This window comes from Astatotilapia calliptera, chromosome 7 (assembly GCF_900246225.1).
Source record: "Astatotilapia calliptera chromosome 7, fAstCal1.2, whole genome shotgun sequence".
Classification (NCBI taxonomy): Eukaryota; Metazoa; Chordata; class Actinopteri; order Cichliformes; family Cichlidae; genus Astatotilapia; species Astatotilapia calliptera.
Window position 1 is genome coordinate 10,747,623 of NC_039308.1, and position 17,422 is coordinate 10,765,044.

At 39.5% G+C, this 17,422-nt stretch overlaps 1 protein-coding gene across 2 annotated transcripts; it reads right to left on the reverse strand.

Moving 5' to 3' along the window:
- Positions 1-101: 101 nt before the first annotated feature.
- nfil3 (nuclear factor, interleukin 3 regulated) lies at positions 102-11,611 on the reverse strand. 2 transcript variants are annotated; one of them, XM_026172998.1, is made up of 2 exons: positions 11,597-11,611; positions 102-3,319 (listed from the first exon to the last, which is right to left on the reverse strand). In XM_026172998.1, the coding sequence occupies exon 2, from the start codon at positions 3,228-3,230 to the stop codon at positions 1,863-1,865; it is 1,368 nt and encodes a 455-aa protein (XP_026028783.1). In that variant the 5' UTR covers positions 3,231-3,319; positions 11,597-11,611; the 3' UTR covers positions 102-1,862. The 2 variants fall into 2 exon arrangements, with proteins under 2 accessions (XP_026028783.1, XP_026028782.1); XM_026172997.1 differs by lacking the exon at positions 11,597-11,611 and adding an exon at positions 5,388-5,589.
- Between the last annotated feature and the right edge of the window lie 5,811 nt (positions 11,612-17,422).

The following is a 17,422-nucleotide window of genomic DNA, read 5'->3' on the forward strand; positions in this document are numbered from 1 at the left end:
TGAAAATATAGCCAAAATATAATTTTCAATCACAAATATCACATTTAGTATTAGCTTCAGGAAAGAAAAAGAAAGAAAGAAAGCATATATTTAATGACAGGACATTTATTGTGAATAAAAGCTCACATTACAATAAAGCTTGAGGCTGCTGGAAAAAAATGAGTTATGATTATCATTTCCAACTATGGCATAATATGCACATACAATGTATTTGAAATAAAGTAAATTATTTGACATGATACCAGCTATGTTTGATTTAACTTGCTCATTTATATTAACTATATAGAAAGTCACATAGTAATATGTGACCACCCCAATTTGCTACAAACAGCAAACAAGGCATATATGATGATGATGATTACTGATGGCTCTGGATTTTACATAGTAACAGAAACTTTAGGGTTGAGATCCTTTCTTCCATAAACTGAGCATTGTGTAATTCAAAAATATTTCAAAGCTTTGTAAAATCCAACTACAGTCCTGTCAAGGTTAAGGAAATTTACAATTCTCCAGCAAATGTCACTCACAATCTCGCTTTAACCAGCAGCCTGGAAAGTTTAAGTAATCAACAAAATAATGAAAAAGCAAAACAAAGTTTGGCAAACAGTGAAACAGTGAGTGAAGCAGAGCCTATTTAAAAGTTGTACTAAAGTTTGAGTCAAAATCTGTATCATTCTTTTCTTAAACTCCAGTAGGGATGTGGCTGTGTTTCAGCCCACTGGTGGAAGTTTGTGACAATGTTATTGACTAAATGTTTAAGCCTCCAGGTGCTGTTAAATGAATGTTTAATGTCAATAAGCAGGCTTTACATTACCAAAAGAACAAGGCTGAACACAAATGCTCTCTTAACAATCTGTAACTTTCAAACCAATTCCTCAAAATAATTCTGAAAAGAAGTATAAAACTTTCATTCACTTTAAGGAAGTTGTTAAAAGAAAAGTAATCTGGCACTACACAAACATACAAACCAATAATATGACTTAAAACATGAAGAATTTCAGCTTCAAGGCAAATAATGGCCAGGCTGCTCCTGGCCACAAATTTGACAGCAGGGGGGAGGGCTGCTGTTAACAACTGGAACCTTTTTTCAGCGCCACAAAATAAAAGAAAAAAAAGAAAAAAGCAGCGCTCAACAACAGCAGGTACATATCAATAGGCAACGCTCTATGATAGCAATCATGAACAGTTTGGACTCTTGAAAACAAACAAACCAAAAAAAACCTTTCACTCACAATGTTTTACACAATAACAGTCTATAGCAAATTCTCAAAGTACCCAGAAAATCCTTACTTAGGCTACTTATGCATGTGATCCTATTTTACTTTGCAAAACGTGGAGGGACATGATGCTGAATAATTTGTCACGTACAGTTTAACCTTTATCAGTTTTCACCACTCTGCTGCTACATAGACTAGTTCCAATTACCACTTCAACATTCCAGTCTTCTCCACTGTTCACTTCACATTAAATAGCTTCCTGCTTTGTTAAATGACATAAAACCCATCTGTTAATGATGTAATTTAACACAAACAATGCCATAAAGTGTTGGTTTCATTAACAGTAAGTTTGGATTGGAAAAAGCCAAAGTACAATGAACTGGCATTATTAAGTGAAATAGCCTTTGTAAGAGGAACAGGAATATTATACTAAATTTATCATATGACAATGTGGGTAATTCCATTTCTCCTCAACCTTCACTGGAAAATAGCCTGGATACACAAAAACTATTATTTGTGACTCTAGTATTTTATTCAAACTCATTTATTTGAAAATTTACCAAAAGAAAACATTGTTTAACCCAAATGTCCACACAGTGAAACAGCAAATATAATGCTAAGCATACAATTGTCATTCAGAGAAACTCATGTCTCATGATGATCAGCGACGCTTTTGGTAGAATCTATTCCAGGTACCTGTTCTCTTTTGGAAGCGACTGCTCTGGGAGACAGGGTGCCAAAGCTCTGTTTTACATACCAGTCTTCTGCATGCAAGTGTGCATAGGAAGAGTCTTTTACATCCACAATGGTTTTGTTTGACACGGGGCTTGAGGACTCATCATTATTCGTGCACCCACCCTGCAGTGTCATTGCGTGGCTTACATGCCATTGCTCAGACTGCTGGCTCCAGTCTTGCATGTTGGTGACCTGTACTGACAAAGGGCAGTGAGAAGCCTGTGTGCAACCAAAAGTGCTTTTTGTGGCCTGGTAGCATTCTCCCTCTGAAATACTGACAGGAGAAGAGGACTTTCCAGAGGATTCGTATTCGGGGTCGATTGCCTCCACTTTGATTTGGACGGTTCTGGATTTAATCCGCAGTTTATGGGGTAAAGCTGAAGAACTACCATCTGGCACTTTATGTGTGGAGACAATGATGCTTCTTGGGTCTACTACAAATGGCATCAACCCTTTGGGGACCTGCTGCTCATCCTCACCATCAGATGATTTGCTAACTGCACCATCATCCGAGCTCCTGGGTGAGTTACTAGATGACCTCATGATCTGCATGAATGATGCAGACTGAGTGTAGACTCCAGACAAAGGGCTGGCTATGCCAGGTTTGTAGAGTTCATAGGGACTACCTTGCTCTTGTCTATAGCTGCCATTCTCTCCCGGTTCCTGCTTGACCTCTGCATTCCTGCAGACAGTAAAGCTACCCTGAGTTGCGGTAAATGTCTTGGGCATATGAGGTGAATGCCTGATGACTGATATGCAGCTGCTGCGCAGGTGAATAGGCTCCTTTTCTTTGCTGGTAAAACCTTGGCTAGCATTGGGTGGAATAAACATTGGGTGGAGGTTAAGAGCGGCGGAGCTGGATAACCGTTGGACTTCTTGGGCATATGCTGTCGAGCTCACCAATCCAAACTTCAACTTCAATGACAGCAGCTCAGCCTTGAGGGAGGCATTTTCCTCGCCAAGTGCTACCAATTTGTTCTCTAGCACCATATCATTTATGCGTCGCTTCTCCCTTGAACGCTTGGCTGCTTCGTTGTTTTTACGACGCCTCTCCCAGTACAGGGTGTCTTTTTTTTCCTCTGGAATAAACTCCCTTTTCCTACGACAAGCAGATTTAGCCTTGAAAGGAAGTGCAGAGATTTTGTGGCTCAGGAGGTCTCTGTTGGTCCCTTGTAAAGCCACAGCCAGGCACAGGGCATCCTCTCCACTGTAGGACTGATTGGAGTCCACTTCTTGCTTTATTGATTGCATATTATTACTGTTTGCTACTGTCAGCATGCTAAAAGATCTTCAACTGTATACCATAATGCTTGTATCGAGCAAAATTAACTGTTACATTGAAATAAATCGGCTTGAGTTGAAGAAATCTGTGGAATAAGACACAACAGAAATGTTTTTCGTCAGAGTTTAGTTGAAACAATGTCAAACAAGTTACCATGATACTTTAATATTTACTTGTGCTGATCAAAGATTGTATATTATCATCCACTTAAAGCTTATTCAGATTTTTGTGCTCTACACATAAAACATTAAGGCTGCAATTATGAGTCCAGTATATTTCTGAAAATACATTTGTAGAAGAGTAAAATGTGGTTAATAGGGAGAGTTAATATCAAGGTAATTACTTTTTAGTTTTGCTATTACCATTTCCTACTTTGTGTCAGAGAAACAAAGAAATCTTCATTAAAGTACAAAAAAAACATGAAGAAAACATATAATCATTTAACTTTCAGAAACTGGATTCCTTCAACAGATTTCAAAATTCATGCTGTGTAACAGATAAATATTTAAAGATGTCATTGGTGAATGTCATCTTATTTACCAATAGCCTGATACCAGTCAACAAGGTATATCAGTCAGTTCCAATGCCTGGCCAATAAATTGGTGCTTCCCCATGATTTACCTTGATTAAAATTTAAAGTAGCACATTCTTTTGCACATGCCAAGCTTAGGAAATTGAAGTAAACAAACTTTTTTATTCAAAATGATGAAAATAGACATAAAGGCATGATATCACAAAAAATGAGAAACACGAAGCCTGTAACCTGAATAATTTCTTTTGAACTAGTCTTTCACACTCACTGCAGCAAACAGTGGTATTTAGAAGAGGAGCAGAAAGATTTTTAATTAGAAAAATTTATGTTTAGGGTGTGATACAGTTTCCTCAAATGTTTCTTCTTGACTCTGTGCCCTCGTTTTGTCCTTGACTTGGGTCTACATTTAGGAAGAGAGAGACATGACTAATAGGTCACAGACTTGTGTATACATTATAGTCTGGTAACTTTCAGACACTAACTTTGTGTGTTACAATTTGGTCTCCCACTTTTTAGAAGCAAGAAGGCGCTGTATCCCCGACAAATCCATTTGAAATACAGGAGAAATATTTCTCTTTTCATTTACTTGAACCCCTTACGCAGTCTACTACAGATTTTATGGTGCCGATGTGCAAACCCCAGCTGGCGTTGACGAACGCGTCCTTTTGTCTTTTTTTTAACGAGGCAACAAAACATCGTGCCTAAATTTGGATCATACATGATTAAAAACGGTGGCGATGTTATCGCAACGTGCGACACTTGGAGGGTGGGTACAGAGCGATCGACTCGGCGTTCCAGCACCGGGCCGTCAACGCGTCCTGTTGCCCCAGATTCCTTCATTGTGTCGGTATTATACAATAAGCCCCGCTCCTGCCATCCCGAGTGCCAGCAATTTCTATTGGTGCAGACATTATGCAATGTTTGCCTGTGTGGCAATAACAATACGGACCAGTGATTGCTCAGCTCTGCGTCCAAGTAAAATAGCTCTAAAATTGTCCACATGTGTTAGGTAGCTAACACTGTATGTAACAGACTTTACTAAGACAATGTGGGCATTCAACTCTGTACATGACATCATTGTCTTCGTTACTCATGACATTGGCGGCTGAAGCGCGAGGTCCATCTACGCCCTGAAAAGTAAACTGTTACAACATTACAGAGAAGAAAGCGTTACTTTGCTGTCCCGACGTGGACTGACCCATTCTGTTGTCCACACATCGACAGAAGCCACAGTGCTTTGATAATGTTTCTACAAGCCACATCACATTCTTGTGTTTCAACACAGTGTTGTAATCTATGAATCACTGCTACTGGTAGGCCCGTGTGCCTGAATAAAATTAAACATCTATTATACCGGTTATAACTATATATTTTTTTTAAAAGCACACACTCGAACGTGAGCTTTGTCGCACTTTTAACTTGGAAACTACCGAGGCTGTTATTACATTTAAAATAGGTTTTGTGCGAGGACACACAGAAGGTAGCCAGCTGACTGAAATATAAGCTAGCTAAACGCCCCTGTGATTTCTGGGCGTGTGATCAGGCACCATCCTCTACAAACCTGTACAACGCTTAATGTTAATCCCAGACATTTAATATTAACCGCAAATCAAAACTGTACCTTTTCTATCACCTGCTTGTGGGGATTGGTTTGGTTTTCCACCGCGTATGATGCACACAGAAGCAGCATAGGTTTTCCATCAGCTAATAAGGAAATGATTGTCAAGAAAATCCTACAAGTTATAAAGTACTTTGCTCTCCTCCCTTGGCTTTTTCCTTTCAAGGTGGCTAGTGACTCATGGATCTGTGTTAGTAGGTCAGTGGTTGAGTGCATTGGCAGCGTGAAATTAAATGACAGCTACTGCATCCAATCGGCATGCAGCATTTTCTAACTTTAGCCAATGACTCTTGGCTTCACCAGAGCTCAAATCTTATTTAAGAATGTCTGTCGTCATTCACAGTAGGAGTGAAGCATTTGCGACAATCGGCTCGCAGACCGTGCTCGGATTTGTCCTCATATTACGAAAACAAAATATTTCCGATGTATTTATTGCTTATACTACTTTTACCATGGCATAAATATGCACATTTACTCCCAACAATGTTGCAAATGGGGCGTACACTTCTAAAACAGCACAAGAAGCTGTAGAAGCTCCGTGCGTCTAACGTTTAAGGTTGTCACATTGGTTTATATTTATAGTCAAATGTAGCTACTACATAATTCACACTGTTTACGCACTGTTGCATTAACAGACTTAGGCCATTCCTTGATGTTCTGTTGTCTTTTAATGTAGGTATAAGTCTGTTTTAATTTTATTTCCACTGCTGAATATATGTCTTATTAACAAATTAAATTTTAATTTTAATACTGTATATTTCATTTTGAAATAAAATTAAAAGTGATTTTAAAAAGTCTATTTCCAAAAAGGAAATAGTAGTAAATACGTGAAAAAAGATAACCGGGATTAATACAGTTAATTTCAGCTGTTTGGTTGTAAGTATACATACACGTCAGTCCAGACGGAGTGGGTTTTTTTTTTTTTTGGGGGGGGGGGGGGGGGGGGGTTGGAGTCTTGTACCAGATGCCATGATCAGCTGCCAAGACCTGACTGTCACTATACATATTCTATTTGTTTGTCTGATGCTCTTGTTGCACTGCTAAATAGGCAGTAGCCAACATGATTTATAAAGGGATTATAAAATCTAAAAAAATTACTGCATTATTTTACCTATACTCTTATTAAACTCACTTTCCTAAAAACTGATTGCAGCTTCTACTTTGTTTAGTCAATGTTATGTCTCTAAATTATTTCATATCATTCATGGGAGATATGCTTGACAAATGATAAGTTAACAAGTCACTGCTACCAGCCTAATCAATTCATTGGGGCAACCTGCGTGTTGTGCTGCATTGTCTGATTTGGTCATAGTGTGTAAACACCTCTAGAGGCCACTGTTGTATAGCTGCTGCAAACTGAACGTGCCCGTACCAGAGGTTATACTTAAAATGGCAGCTGCCAGGAAGTCTCTTTGGACATTTGTGTTCGCCCTTTATGAAATAGATATGTTGTATTAATGCACCCTTGCATTGGTAAAATAAATTCTACTAGAATAGCTGATACTCCCTTACAGAAGATTTATTTTGACCTTTCTAAAGCCTTCTTTAAAATTTAGAAAATAAAATGAAAACAGGCATATGAAAAAAAGCCTACTAGAAATACTACTCTGCATTACATCCTAACACTTGGCTAAATCCTAATATGTAATTCTGGTTTAATAGTTTATTTCACTAAATGTGATTATGCACTAAAAAAGAACATGTTGGGTTTACTTAATTCAATAGTGGACACTGGTTGCACACAGATGTTTTGCTTTGGCAGGAGCTTAAACAACTGAGGTGAAGTTATTCATATTCAATAAACCTGTGCAATTTGTGTTGATAAAATATGATTGAAACATGTTTTGGTGAAGTAATTTGAGCTCCTGGATATTTTAATCCTTCAATTTTCACACTTTATTCCAATACTATTCAGTAACTTTTACCCAAATACTATTTGGTCACTGAAATACTATGTTATCTTCAAATGACATGTTGGTATTACATTCTAAATACACAATTTTCCAATGAAGGCCTTATAACAGATTGTATTGTTCTCCTACAAGATTGTTGCCAGCATCCACTAGTAACCTTTCAAAACAAAAACGCTAATATCACTGCAGTGACAGTAGGTAAACCATGGGTCTCAAACTCACGGCTCGGGGGCCACTTGCGGCCCATGTCAGCACTACTTGTGTCAGGTTAAGGCTGTGTGCAGGCAGGAGTGGAAGTAGAAGGACCCAATGTGCAGACACTCGGAGGTGGAAAGTAGTGATGGCCCGCTTGAAGCTGACGCTCCGGAGCGTGTGTCGAAAAAAACAACACACTGGTTCAGAAGCACTGTGTCGAGGCTTGCTTCGTTTGGCAAAAGTCACGTGACCAGTGACGTCCGAAGCTTCATTACGCACAGTGCTTTAAGTGGCCCAAAAGAGGTGCCGGTACTCTATTTTTTTCCGCCTCCCCTGAGGTAACAACAACTATTGAATGGGTTTTATATACAACAGTCAACAGACAACCTTATACAAAATAATAAATCATTTTATTAGTTTGCGGATTTGCTTGAGCTAGAAAGAGCTACTGAACATAAATAAAATGAGCAAAAAGGTATTGAAATTTATTTTTAACAAAATGTATATAAAATAAATTATAAAATAATTTGTATTTTGCTCTCTCTCTTGAGTCACTGCTGGTATCAGCAGCAACACTTGTAAAGTGTACCTGCAGAACTTGGTAGTTCTCCCATACTGCTTTCACTGTTCTCTCACTTGAAGCAACCCAATGCACTGATAAAACACGGCCTATCACAAGGAGACGTTGTCCAACATTGTGAGCACTCTCGGTTAACTCCCTTTGGTTTTTTGGTGATGCATGGCAGAGGGAGTAAAGCTGATCTAAGAATATTTTAAAGTGGTTGATTCCTCCTACCTCCTTCAAAACATCACAAACTGCCAGTTCCAGTCTGTGATTGGAACAATGCCAGACAAACAGGTAAGGGAATTTGGAACAAAGCTGCGCAGCAACTCCTGCTTTCCTCCCAAGCATCACTGAGGCTCCATCACAAGCAAATGCCAACAAATGTTCCTGTAGGTAGTGAGGGTCAAAGCCATTATTATGAAGACATCCTAACAGTGCTTCAGTGATGTCCTTTGCTGTGGTCCCCTGCAGCTCAATCAGTTCAAAAAATATTGTGTCTGGATTTTCACTGGAAATAGCTGACCGCAGGCACACGACAAGCACAGACTTTCCACTTATTGTAGTGGATTCATCAATGAGCACACACAATTTTCTTTCATTCATCACTATGTCATTGACTACCTTCTTTTTCATTTCAGCTGCAATGTGATCCAGTATATTTGCACATGAGTTATTAGAGTGCAAAACTCTGCCCATCTTGACACCATTTAAGACTTGCAACTGGACATCTATTGGCATGTCTGTAAAGGGACGCCCATGCTTGCCAATCTTATAAGCTGTTCTAAACACATTGCAAGTTGAAGCGTAGTCAGCCTTTCTCATATCTTCATTGTGTTTTTGCATTGTATTTTGTGTTGCCTTCTCTTTTATTTCAACTGCTTTCTTGTGATAAATTGAGTCTCTGTGCTCTTTTATTTTCTTTCGTAGTGAGTTTTGTTGTGCAGCCTTGTCCCTTCCAAAAGACGAGATTAAGCACCCACTCCACTCCTGCGACACTCTCTGCCCTTGCTGCATGTCCACGCGAGCACAAACTTGACTACACACACTACGACCCAACTTTTGATTTCTGCTGATCAGCCACTTGTAATTTGTGGAGAAATACCGGACTTGTGCTTGGGACCAACATTCTGGCCACTCATGCTCGCTAACGCGGCTGTTGTCATCGGTAGAAATGGTGTCATTCTCGTCCTCGTCGTCGCAAAAAGTGCCGTCGTCCGCGGCTGCGGCACTAGTGCAGCTTTCATTAGCTTGCGTCTGACCTGCAGCGATATCATTCTGGCTTGGTGGGGTGTCAGCCAGCGAGTCCTCTGATTCTGACCTTGTTCTTTTACTACTCAGAGTCTGAAGCCAGGAGAGCATATTAAGTGTTCATTGTTTTTGTATTTTAACCGAGCAGCTGTTTGCGCGTTTTACACACCCTCTCCGGACCACGTTGAGTTGACATGACAACGGCAAAAGCGACGCATGCGCTTTTCACTTGTAAAACACATTGGTGTATGGGTAATGTAGTCTCTGCTCTCGGTGGGACGAATTAGGAAGCGTGCTTGTGAAGGGCGCTCTGAAAAGCGGCAGCGCAGCCAAACGATTATAACAGATGTGCAAATGAGAGTACCGGTACGCTAAAAGCACGTTCTGGGCGCATGGAGAGGTGGCGGTACTCTCAAGAGCTATATTTAGAAGTGGCGGTACTGAGTACCGGCGCGTACCGGCCCACTTAAAGCACTGATTACGCACGTAACTGCTTCGGTACCTGATTCAAACAGATATAAGGAAGTGAATCATCCACGGGATTCGTGGAGTGTGTGGATGGTGACAGATAGCGACGAGGTGATCATTCCACTGACAGATATGGAGCCAGCGAGGAAGAGAGGACGTTCTGGCGTGTGGGAATATTTTGAGTTGATTTTGCTCAATTCATTTTATCTGCCGAAGTGAAAAACTTGAAATGTCCAAAATCATGTTTTCATAATGTAAATATCATTACAGCATATGACTTTAGCAACACTTCCATGTGAATTAAAGCTGATGAAGACTACAAAAATGTATTTGACACTATACGTACATGACATTGCTACACAGTTTAGAAAATCATTTTGTTTATTGTTTTTAGGTGATAGTCTGCAGGACCCAGGAATACCTGCATATCTACCAACTTGCAGTGTAGTTCCTGCACTCCACAGCCTCTTCTGTTCCATGCAAGTGGATTTTCTTCAGGGCAGGAGAAACTATTTCTAAGAAAAGAAACAGACTCAGCCAGCGCACAGTAACACTAATCCTCTTGTTAACTGTAAATAACAAAAGGGCTACCTTACATTGATCATGTTTTTACTTTGCAAGTTCTTGATTAGGGATGGGTTTTGATTATCGCTTTTCTGATTACAATCCATGCTAAATTGAATAAAGTGATATTGATTCATTAAAATCCCGTGTCGATTTGTAAATTAACGTTATTATGCCTGAAACGCCAGCATCTCAGGTTAAACCTCACAACATGTCGTCAAACACCATGCAGCTAAAACAGTAACTGGGAGCAGGTTTACGGATTCTGCATACAAACGTGAACACAGAGCGCGGACCCGACGCGTCAGAGTCAGATTTTGATGTGTCGGCGGTCCGCGCTGTGTTTGCCTCTTTTTTTCCCCGCTGGCTTCTGCAGCTGCAGGTTTCATAACTCTCTGTTTACATCTCTAATTAAGTCTCACATGTGTCAGCTTTCTTTTAATAGATACGAAATTATGGATATATACTGTTAAATGATCAGACTTGTAATATTTCTGACTGAGGCAAAACTTTCCAGATTCCAATCAAATTGAATCGGATCCTGTATCGAATCAAAATGATTCTACAAATCAGTGACGATGCAGCCCTACTCAGCTTCCTAAGCATTTTCCCTTTCCAGTTCACAATCAATCCCACCCCTAGGTCAAAAATATGTATAGGACAATTGGCCTAATCTAATATTTTGTATGAACCTGTCCAGCTGTCCAGTGATTAAACGACAAGTAGATGGAGGCAGGACTTCACAGCAGGGGCATACTCCATAATGTGCTGTGCATTATCATATGTATATTATATATATTGCTCACTTATTGTATTTACCAACATCAAGGAGTTATGAGCAAAGAAAGGCCACCATAGTGCATGTTTAAATAGGGAAAGTTTATTGATCAAAATGTATTACGCAGATACGCATTACATTTTTTTCAGCCCCCCAATCGAGAAAACAAAACCAATTACATGTTCAAAGCAACGGAACGGTGGCCCAATATCAGAGAGAACTCCACTCTTGAGTGAGCAGTGATAATTGAGCAGTCCGTTTTATTTTGCAGATTCAAGCTGCTCTTCAAAATTTTCACCACCAGATGTCACCGGAGAGGACTGTGTTGAAAAGCTTCGAGTAATGAACCGTTTTTCAACACAAGCTTCAGTGCTTCGGAAAGCTTCATTTGGCCATCACTAGTGGAAAGTAACTCAAAACTCAGCTTTTATTGCTGGATGGCAAAAAGTGGCAACCGTAACAAAAATCCAAATAAACTTACATGAACAGGCAGGCGGCCCACACAGCATAAATGAGAGTAGATCACAGCACAGACACAAAGAAAGAGGGCTTAAATACATAGAGGGAGCAATCAGGGAATGGGTAACAGGAGGGAAACACAGCTGGGGCAAATCAGGCCTAACGAGACAAGGGGAAGCAAAACCAGACACATTAACATCAGACATGGACTTTCAAAGTAAAACAGGAAACCTAACACCAGTGACGCCCATTCAGTTTCATTATCCAGGAAATAACAGCTGATGCTCACTTCTGTTTAAGACACAGTCCAATCTTAGGTTCCTCATCCTGAGTGGAACAATGGGTCTATAGAATAGAATAGAATAGAATAGAATAGAATAGAATAGAATGCCTTTATTGTCACTATACAGTTGTACAGAGCATCTCATACTCAGTGTAAACATGCTGGGGGGGGGGGGGGTACAGTTCTGCAGCGCATATGGACAGTATTAACATGAGGAAAAACATATATATATATATATATATATATATATAAAATGTACAATATACAAGACGTAAGTAATATGTAATAAATAGTGTTATGTATATACAGTTGAGTATTGCACATGGAATTGGTATAAATAGTGTTATGTATATACAGTGTGAGTACAGCTGCCTTTTTCAGATCATCTCTACATTATATGAGTTGATGATTCTAGCATTACAGATAATGTCTTAATTATTCCAGACTGAGCTGTGGTGAGATCTTTTATTTTCTTTCTTGTGTTTCAGTGACAGCCTTAGCCATCACAGCCGGGCAGGTAACAAACCTATTTGCTTATTTATTTATTTTTGTCTCTAAAACTCATAAATACATATCAATACATGTATTCATTGTGAAGCATCCTGATGATCAGTAACCAAGTGTTTCTTCCTGAAACAATTACATGTAACTGTGCTGCAGTGAGGATAATACGATGTAGTATTAGGGCAAAGTTAAGAAAGGTATTATCGATCATTTTGAGAATAAAGTCAAAATGTGGAGATTACAGCTGTCTCAAGGCAAGCTGCCATGGTTGCTACTGTATATCATCTGAGTTGGTGAAACCGTACTTCAGAATTGGTTTTAGCAAGAAGGAAACATGAGCTAAAATAACCAGAACACAACTTTAAAATGCTTTTCACCAGGAGTTTTAGCTCATGAGCTAAAACTCCCTGGTTTTAGCTCATAAACGCAGTGTGGTGATAAGTATTAGGTTGTACCAAAAAAGGTCTGGTAATAATAATAATGGATTGCATTTATATAGCGCTTTTCAAGACCCTCAAAGCGCTTTACAATTCCACTATTCATTCACTCTCACATTCACACACTAGTGGAGGCAAGCTACAGTTGTAGCCACAGCTGCCCTGAGGCAGGCCGACAGAAGCGAGGCTGCCATATCACGCCATCGGGCCCTCTGGCCTCCACTAGTAGGCGGTAGGTGAAGTGTCTTGCCCAAGGACACAACGACCAAGACTGTCCGAGCCGTGGCTTGAACCGGCAACCTTCCAATTACAAGACAAACTGCCAACTCTTGAGCCACGATCTAATGGACAGATGCAAGGTTATCGATGGTTACATCCTCGTGTAATAAAGAAGTTGAATGTTGTATCACACAATGGCTGATCAATTTGTTTCACTAACTCATCTAAATAAGGAATTTTGTAGCAGAAACAGTAATTATAGCAGTTTGTTGTGGAACAGTAATGTCCATATCAACAACTTTTTTCTTGTGGCTCTAAAACTCCATCGTAGCGTAGAGCCTCCCCGTCTTCTCTGTAGCTCAGTTACTTGATCTAAATCCTTGATCAGCTGTGTGCTGAGCTATGGCCCAGTTAGATGTTAATGTGTGTTCTTATGTTGTGTTATAGTGACAGCTGTGTGTACTGCTGCAGGAGCAAGTAAGCAGTTTATTTATCTTTAACTAATTTGAATCAAAGCCCGATCCATGTCTGATACATGTCTTGTCTTCCTGCAGTAGGTGCTGTAGTCACTGCTCCTGCTCTTCTGGGAGCTGCAGGTTTCAACTCAGCTGGAATAGCTGCAGGCTCCTGCGCTGCAGGCATGATGTCGTCTGCTGCAGCTTCTAATGGAGGAGAAGTGACAGCCGGAGGTGTGGTGGCTGTTTTGCAGTCAGCAGGTAAATAAATAATTAGACGTTTTATTAGGATTTTAACTTACAACAACATGCAAAAAGAAGAAGTTCATGGCTTTGGGCCTTGGATTCCAGGCCGGAGTTGTGTCCTCAGCCTGTAGTCTGACTTGGAGGAAGAAAACTAAATCTTGTGGACCCCATTGCAGTGTGAGTGTGGTGGTTTCTTACTGGTCAATAGTAGACCTTACTACAGTCTTGTACGGGAGTCATTTTGAACCGTACGTAACATTTGACGTTTGTCGACAGGATTTTTATTCAGCATACAAAACCACCTGCCTTAGACTGATCAATATGGCTGATGAACTATCTGAAACCGTTAATATGGTGTGTGTGAATATCAAATAAAGTCTTATGAATCAAATTATGTCAGTCCTTCATGACATGTATCACTTGTTTTTTTTTGGAGTGTTTTTTTTCTGTTTTTTAATTTTGTTATCCACATGAAAAATTCCAAAACTGCAGATTTTAGACACTTTAGACCTAAAATGTATATTCATTAGGGGAAAAAAACATTCATTTGTGATAGTAAACGTAAAACAACCTGAAAGACTCCATGTGACAGTCAGAACATTGAGCTTAACAAGTAAGGTCCAGTTATTTGTTTTAACAAACATTTCAAGCACATCCTCTAGTCTATTTGTAGGATTGTTGGCTGTCCACTCAAGAAGTTCAGAATACAAAAAGCAGAATAAGAGATTTTTGACTACCCGACTTCTGTCTGTATTAAGAGTGGCCTTTGGTGTCATATTTCAGCTGCTGCACATGTCAATTGATTTTGTAACACCAAGACTTTAATATTTGAGACTGCTATTAAGCAGGTCAAAAATGAAATTTCATGCTCATCTGAGGCTACATATATACAAACCCGATTTACTTCACACCACATCATTTTTCATATGTAGGAAAAGGTAAGTTCATCAGATGAAACTTAAAGGATCTTTGGCTCACGTCTTCATCTGGATGGTACAGCATAACCAGGTTAAGACATCTCTAAAAAATATATATTTTTGAGGTTTTTTGAGTGTTTTTAATTATTTATTTAAATTTTATTTTCCATTGTTCACTGTGGCCTGTTAAGCATTTTTATCAATATATATTTCGTTAAATATTTACAAGAAATCAGGCATTATACAGTGTAAACTTCAGTCCAGTGTGATTTGGATGCTCAGCAGAAAATGTAGCCAGATATGAGCTGGGTTTAGATACAGTTCAGATAAATTGGGAAATTCAAATTGTTACTGTAGCTGCCCACTTGGAATTACCACTCGTGACGCAGAGAGCTTCAACTGATGCAACTTTATTCTCTCCTCTTTAAACCACCGACAATATGGCACCGTGAAAACTATAAAGATGCACAAACAAATACCATTAAACATTCAAGTAGAAAGTGCAGAAATGTTCACATTTTACTATAGAAAATTATTTTGATTAACTCAAATAGTGATATTGACATAAATCAATAGTTTTTAAACTATTTATGTTACAGCATTTAATAAAATGAATTAACGACAACCTTTCTGTCTCTTAAATACATCAATTCAATTCAATTCAATTTTATTTATATAGCGCCAAATCACAACATAAGTCGCCTCAAGGCGCTTCATAGATACAGAGAAAAACCCAACAATCATATGACCCCCTATGAGCAAGCACTTTGGCAACAGTGGGAAGGAAAAACTCCCTTTTAACAGGAAGAAACCTCTGGCAGAACCAGGTTCAGGGAGGGGCGGGGCCATCTGCTGCGACCGGTTGGGGTGAGAGAAGGAAAACAGGATAAAGACATGCTGTGGAAGAGAGACAGAGGTTAATAACAGATATGATTCAATGCAGAGAGGTCTGTTAATACATAGTGAGTGAGAAAGGTGACTGGAAAGGAAAAACTCAATGCATCATGGGAATCCCCCGGCAGCCTATGTTTATTGCAGCATAACTAAGGGAGGATTCAGGGTCACCTGGTCCAGCCCTAACTATATGCTTTAGCAAAAAGGAAAGTTTTAAGCCTAATCTTGAAAGTTGAGATAGTGTCTGTCTCCCGAATCCAAACTGGAAGCTGGTTCCACAGAAGAGGGGCCTGAAAACTGAAGGCTCTCCCTCCCATTCTACTTTTAAATACTCTAGGAACAACAAGTAGGCCTGCAGAGCGAGAGCGAAGTGCTCTAATAGGGTGATATGGTACTACAAGGTCATTAAGATAAGATGGGGCCTGATTATTTAAGACCTTGTATGTGAGGAGCAGGATTTTGAATTCAATTCTGGATTTAACAGGAAGCCAATGAAGGGAAGCCAAAACAGGAGAAATATGCTCTCTCTTTCTAATCCCTGTCAGGACTCTTGCTGCAGCATTTTGGATTAGCTGAAGGCTTTTCAGTGAGTTTTTTGGACATCCCGATAATAATGAATTACAGTCGTCCAGCCTGGAAGTAATAAATGCATGAGCTAGTTTTTCAGCGTCACTCTGAGACAGGATATTTCTAATTTTAGAGATGTTGCGCAAATGGAAGAACGCAGTCTTACATATTTGTTTAATATGTGCATTGAAGGACAAAAATGACTCCAAGGTTCCTCACAGCGTTACTGGAGGCCAAGGTAATGCCATCCAGAGTAAGAATCTGGTTAGATACCATATTTCTAGGCTTTTCAGGGCCGAGTACAATAACCTCAGTTTTATCTGAATTAAGAAGCAGAAAGTTAGCGGCCATCCAGGTCTTTATGTCTTTAAGACATTCCTGCAGTTTAACTAATTGGTGTGTGTTATCTGGCTTCATGGACACATAGAGCTGGGTGTCATCTGCATAGCAGTGAAAATGTATGCTATGTCTTCTAATGATACTGCCTAAGGGAAGCATGTATAATGTAAACAGAATTGGTCCTAGAACTGAACCCTGTGGAACTCCATAATTAACCTCAGTGTGTGAAGAAGACTCTCCATTTACATGCACAAACTGGAGTCTATTAGATAGATATGATACAAACCACTGCAGTGCAGTACCTGTAATACCTACAGCATGTTCTAATCGCTCTAATAGGATATTATGGGCGACAGTATCGAATGCTGCACTAAGGTTTAATATCAGGGAAACAATCGTTTGCAATCATTAACCAACCTCTTTCTGCTTCCAAGGGTGCTAATCATGCTGAATCAGCTAGCCAACCTCCTCCATGCACATCTCTTAGCCAGTCTTTCCACACCACAAACAAATGACATGCATATACAATAAAAAACGAATTCAACCACATTGAGTAAACTTTCAAAGTTATAGCATGTGACAGATAAATAAAATACATCATTTTGCATGAGTATTTTCAAATTAACGTTTTTACTCACTCTGAAGCAACGTGTTTGTGTCGTTCCACTGAGAACAGAACAGGAAGTCTGACACAATAAAAGAGGAAGTGCTAAGGTACTCTTCAAAATAAACGCGCAAAGTAAAGTGGCTTTGCCGGCATTTACAGTTACTGCAGCAGAGTACACAAGGCAGGAACAAATGAACACATGCAGCATACCTAACAGCAATAATGCTTTGCAAAAATAGAAGAAATATGGACTATGCAGGTACAATGAATAGATATGTACTTGTATATGTAAATCACTCTATCTATCTATCTATCTATCTATCTATCTACACATACACACACACACGTACACACACACACACACACACACACACAAATAC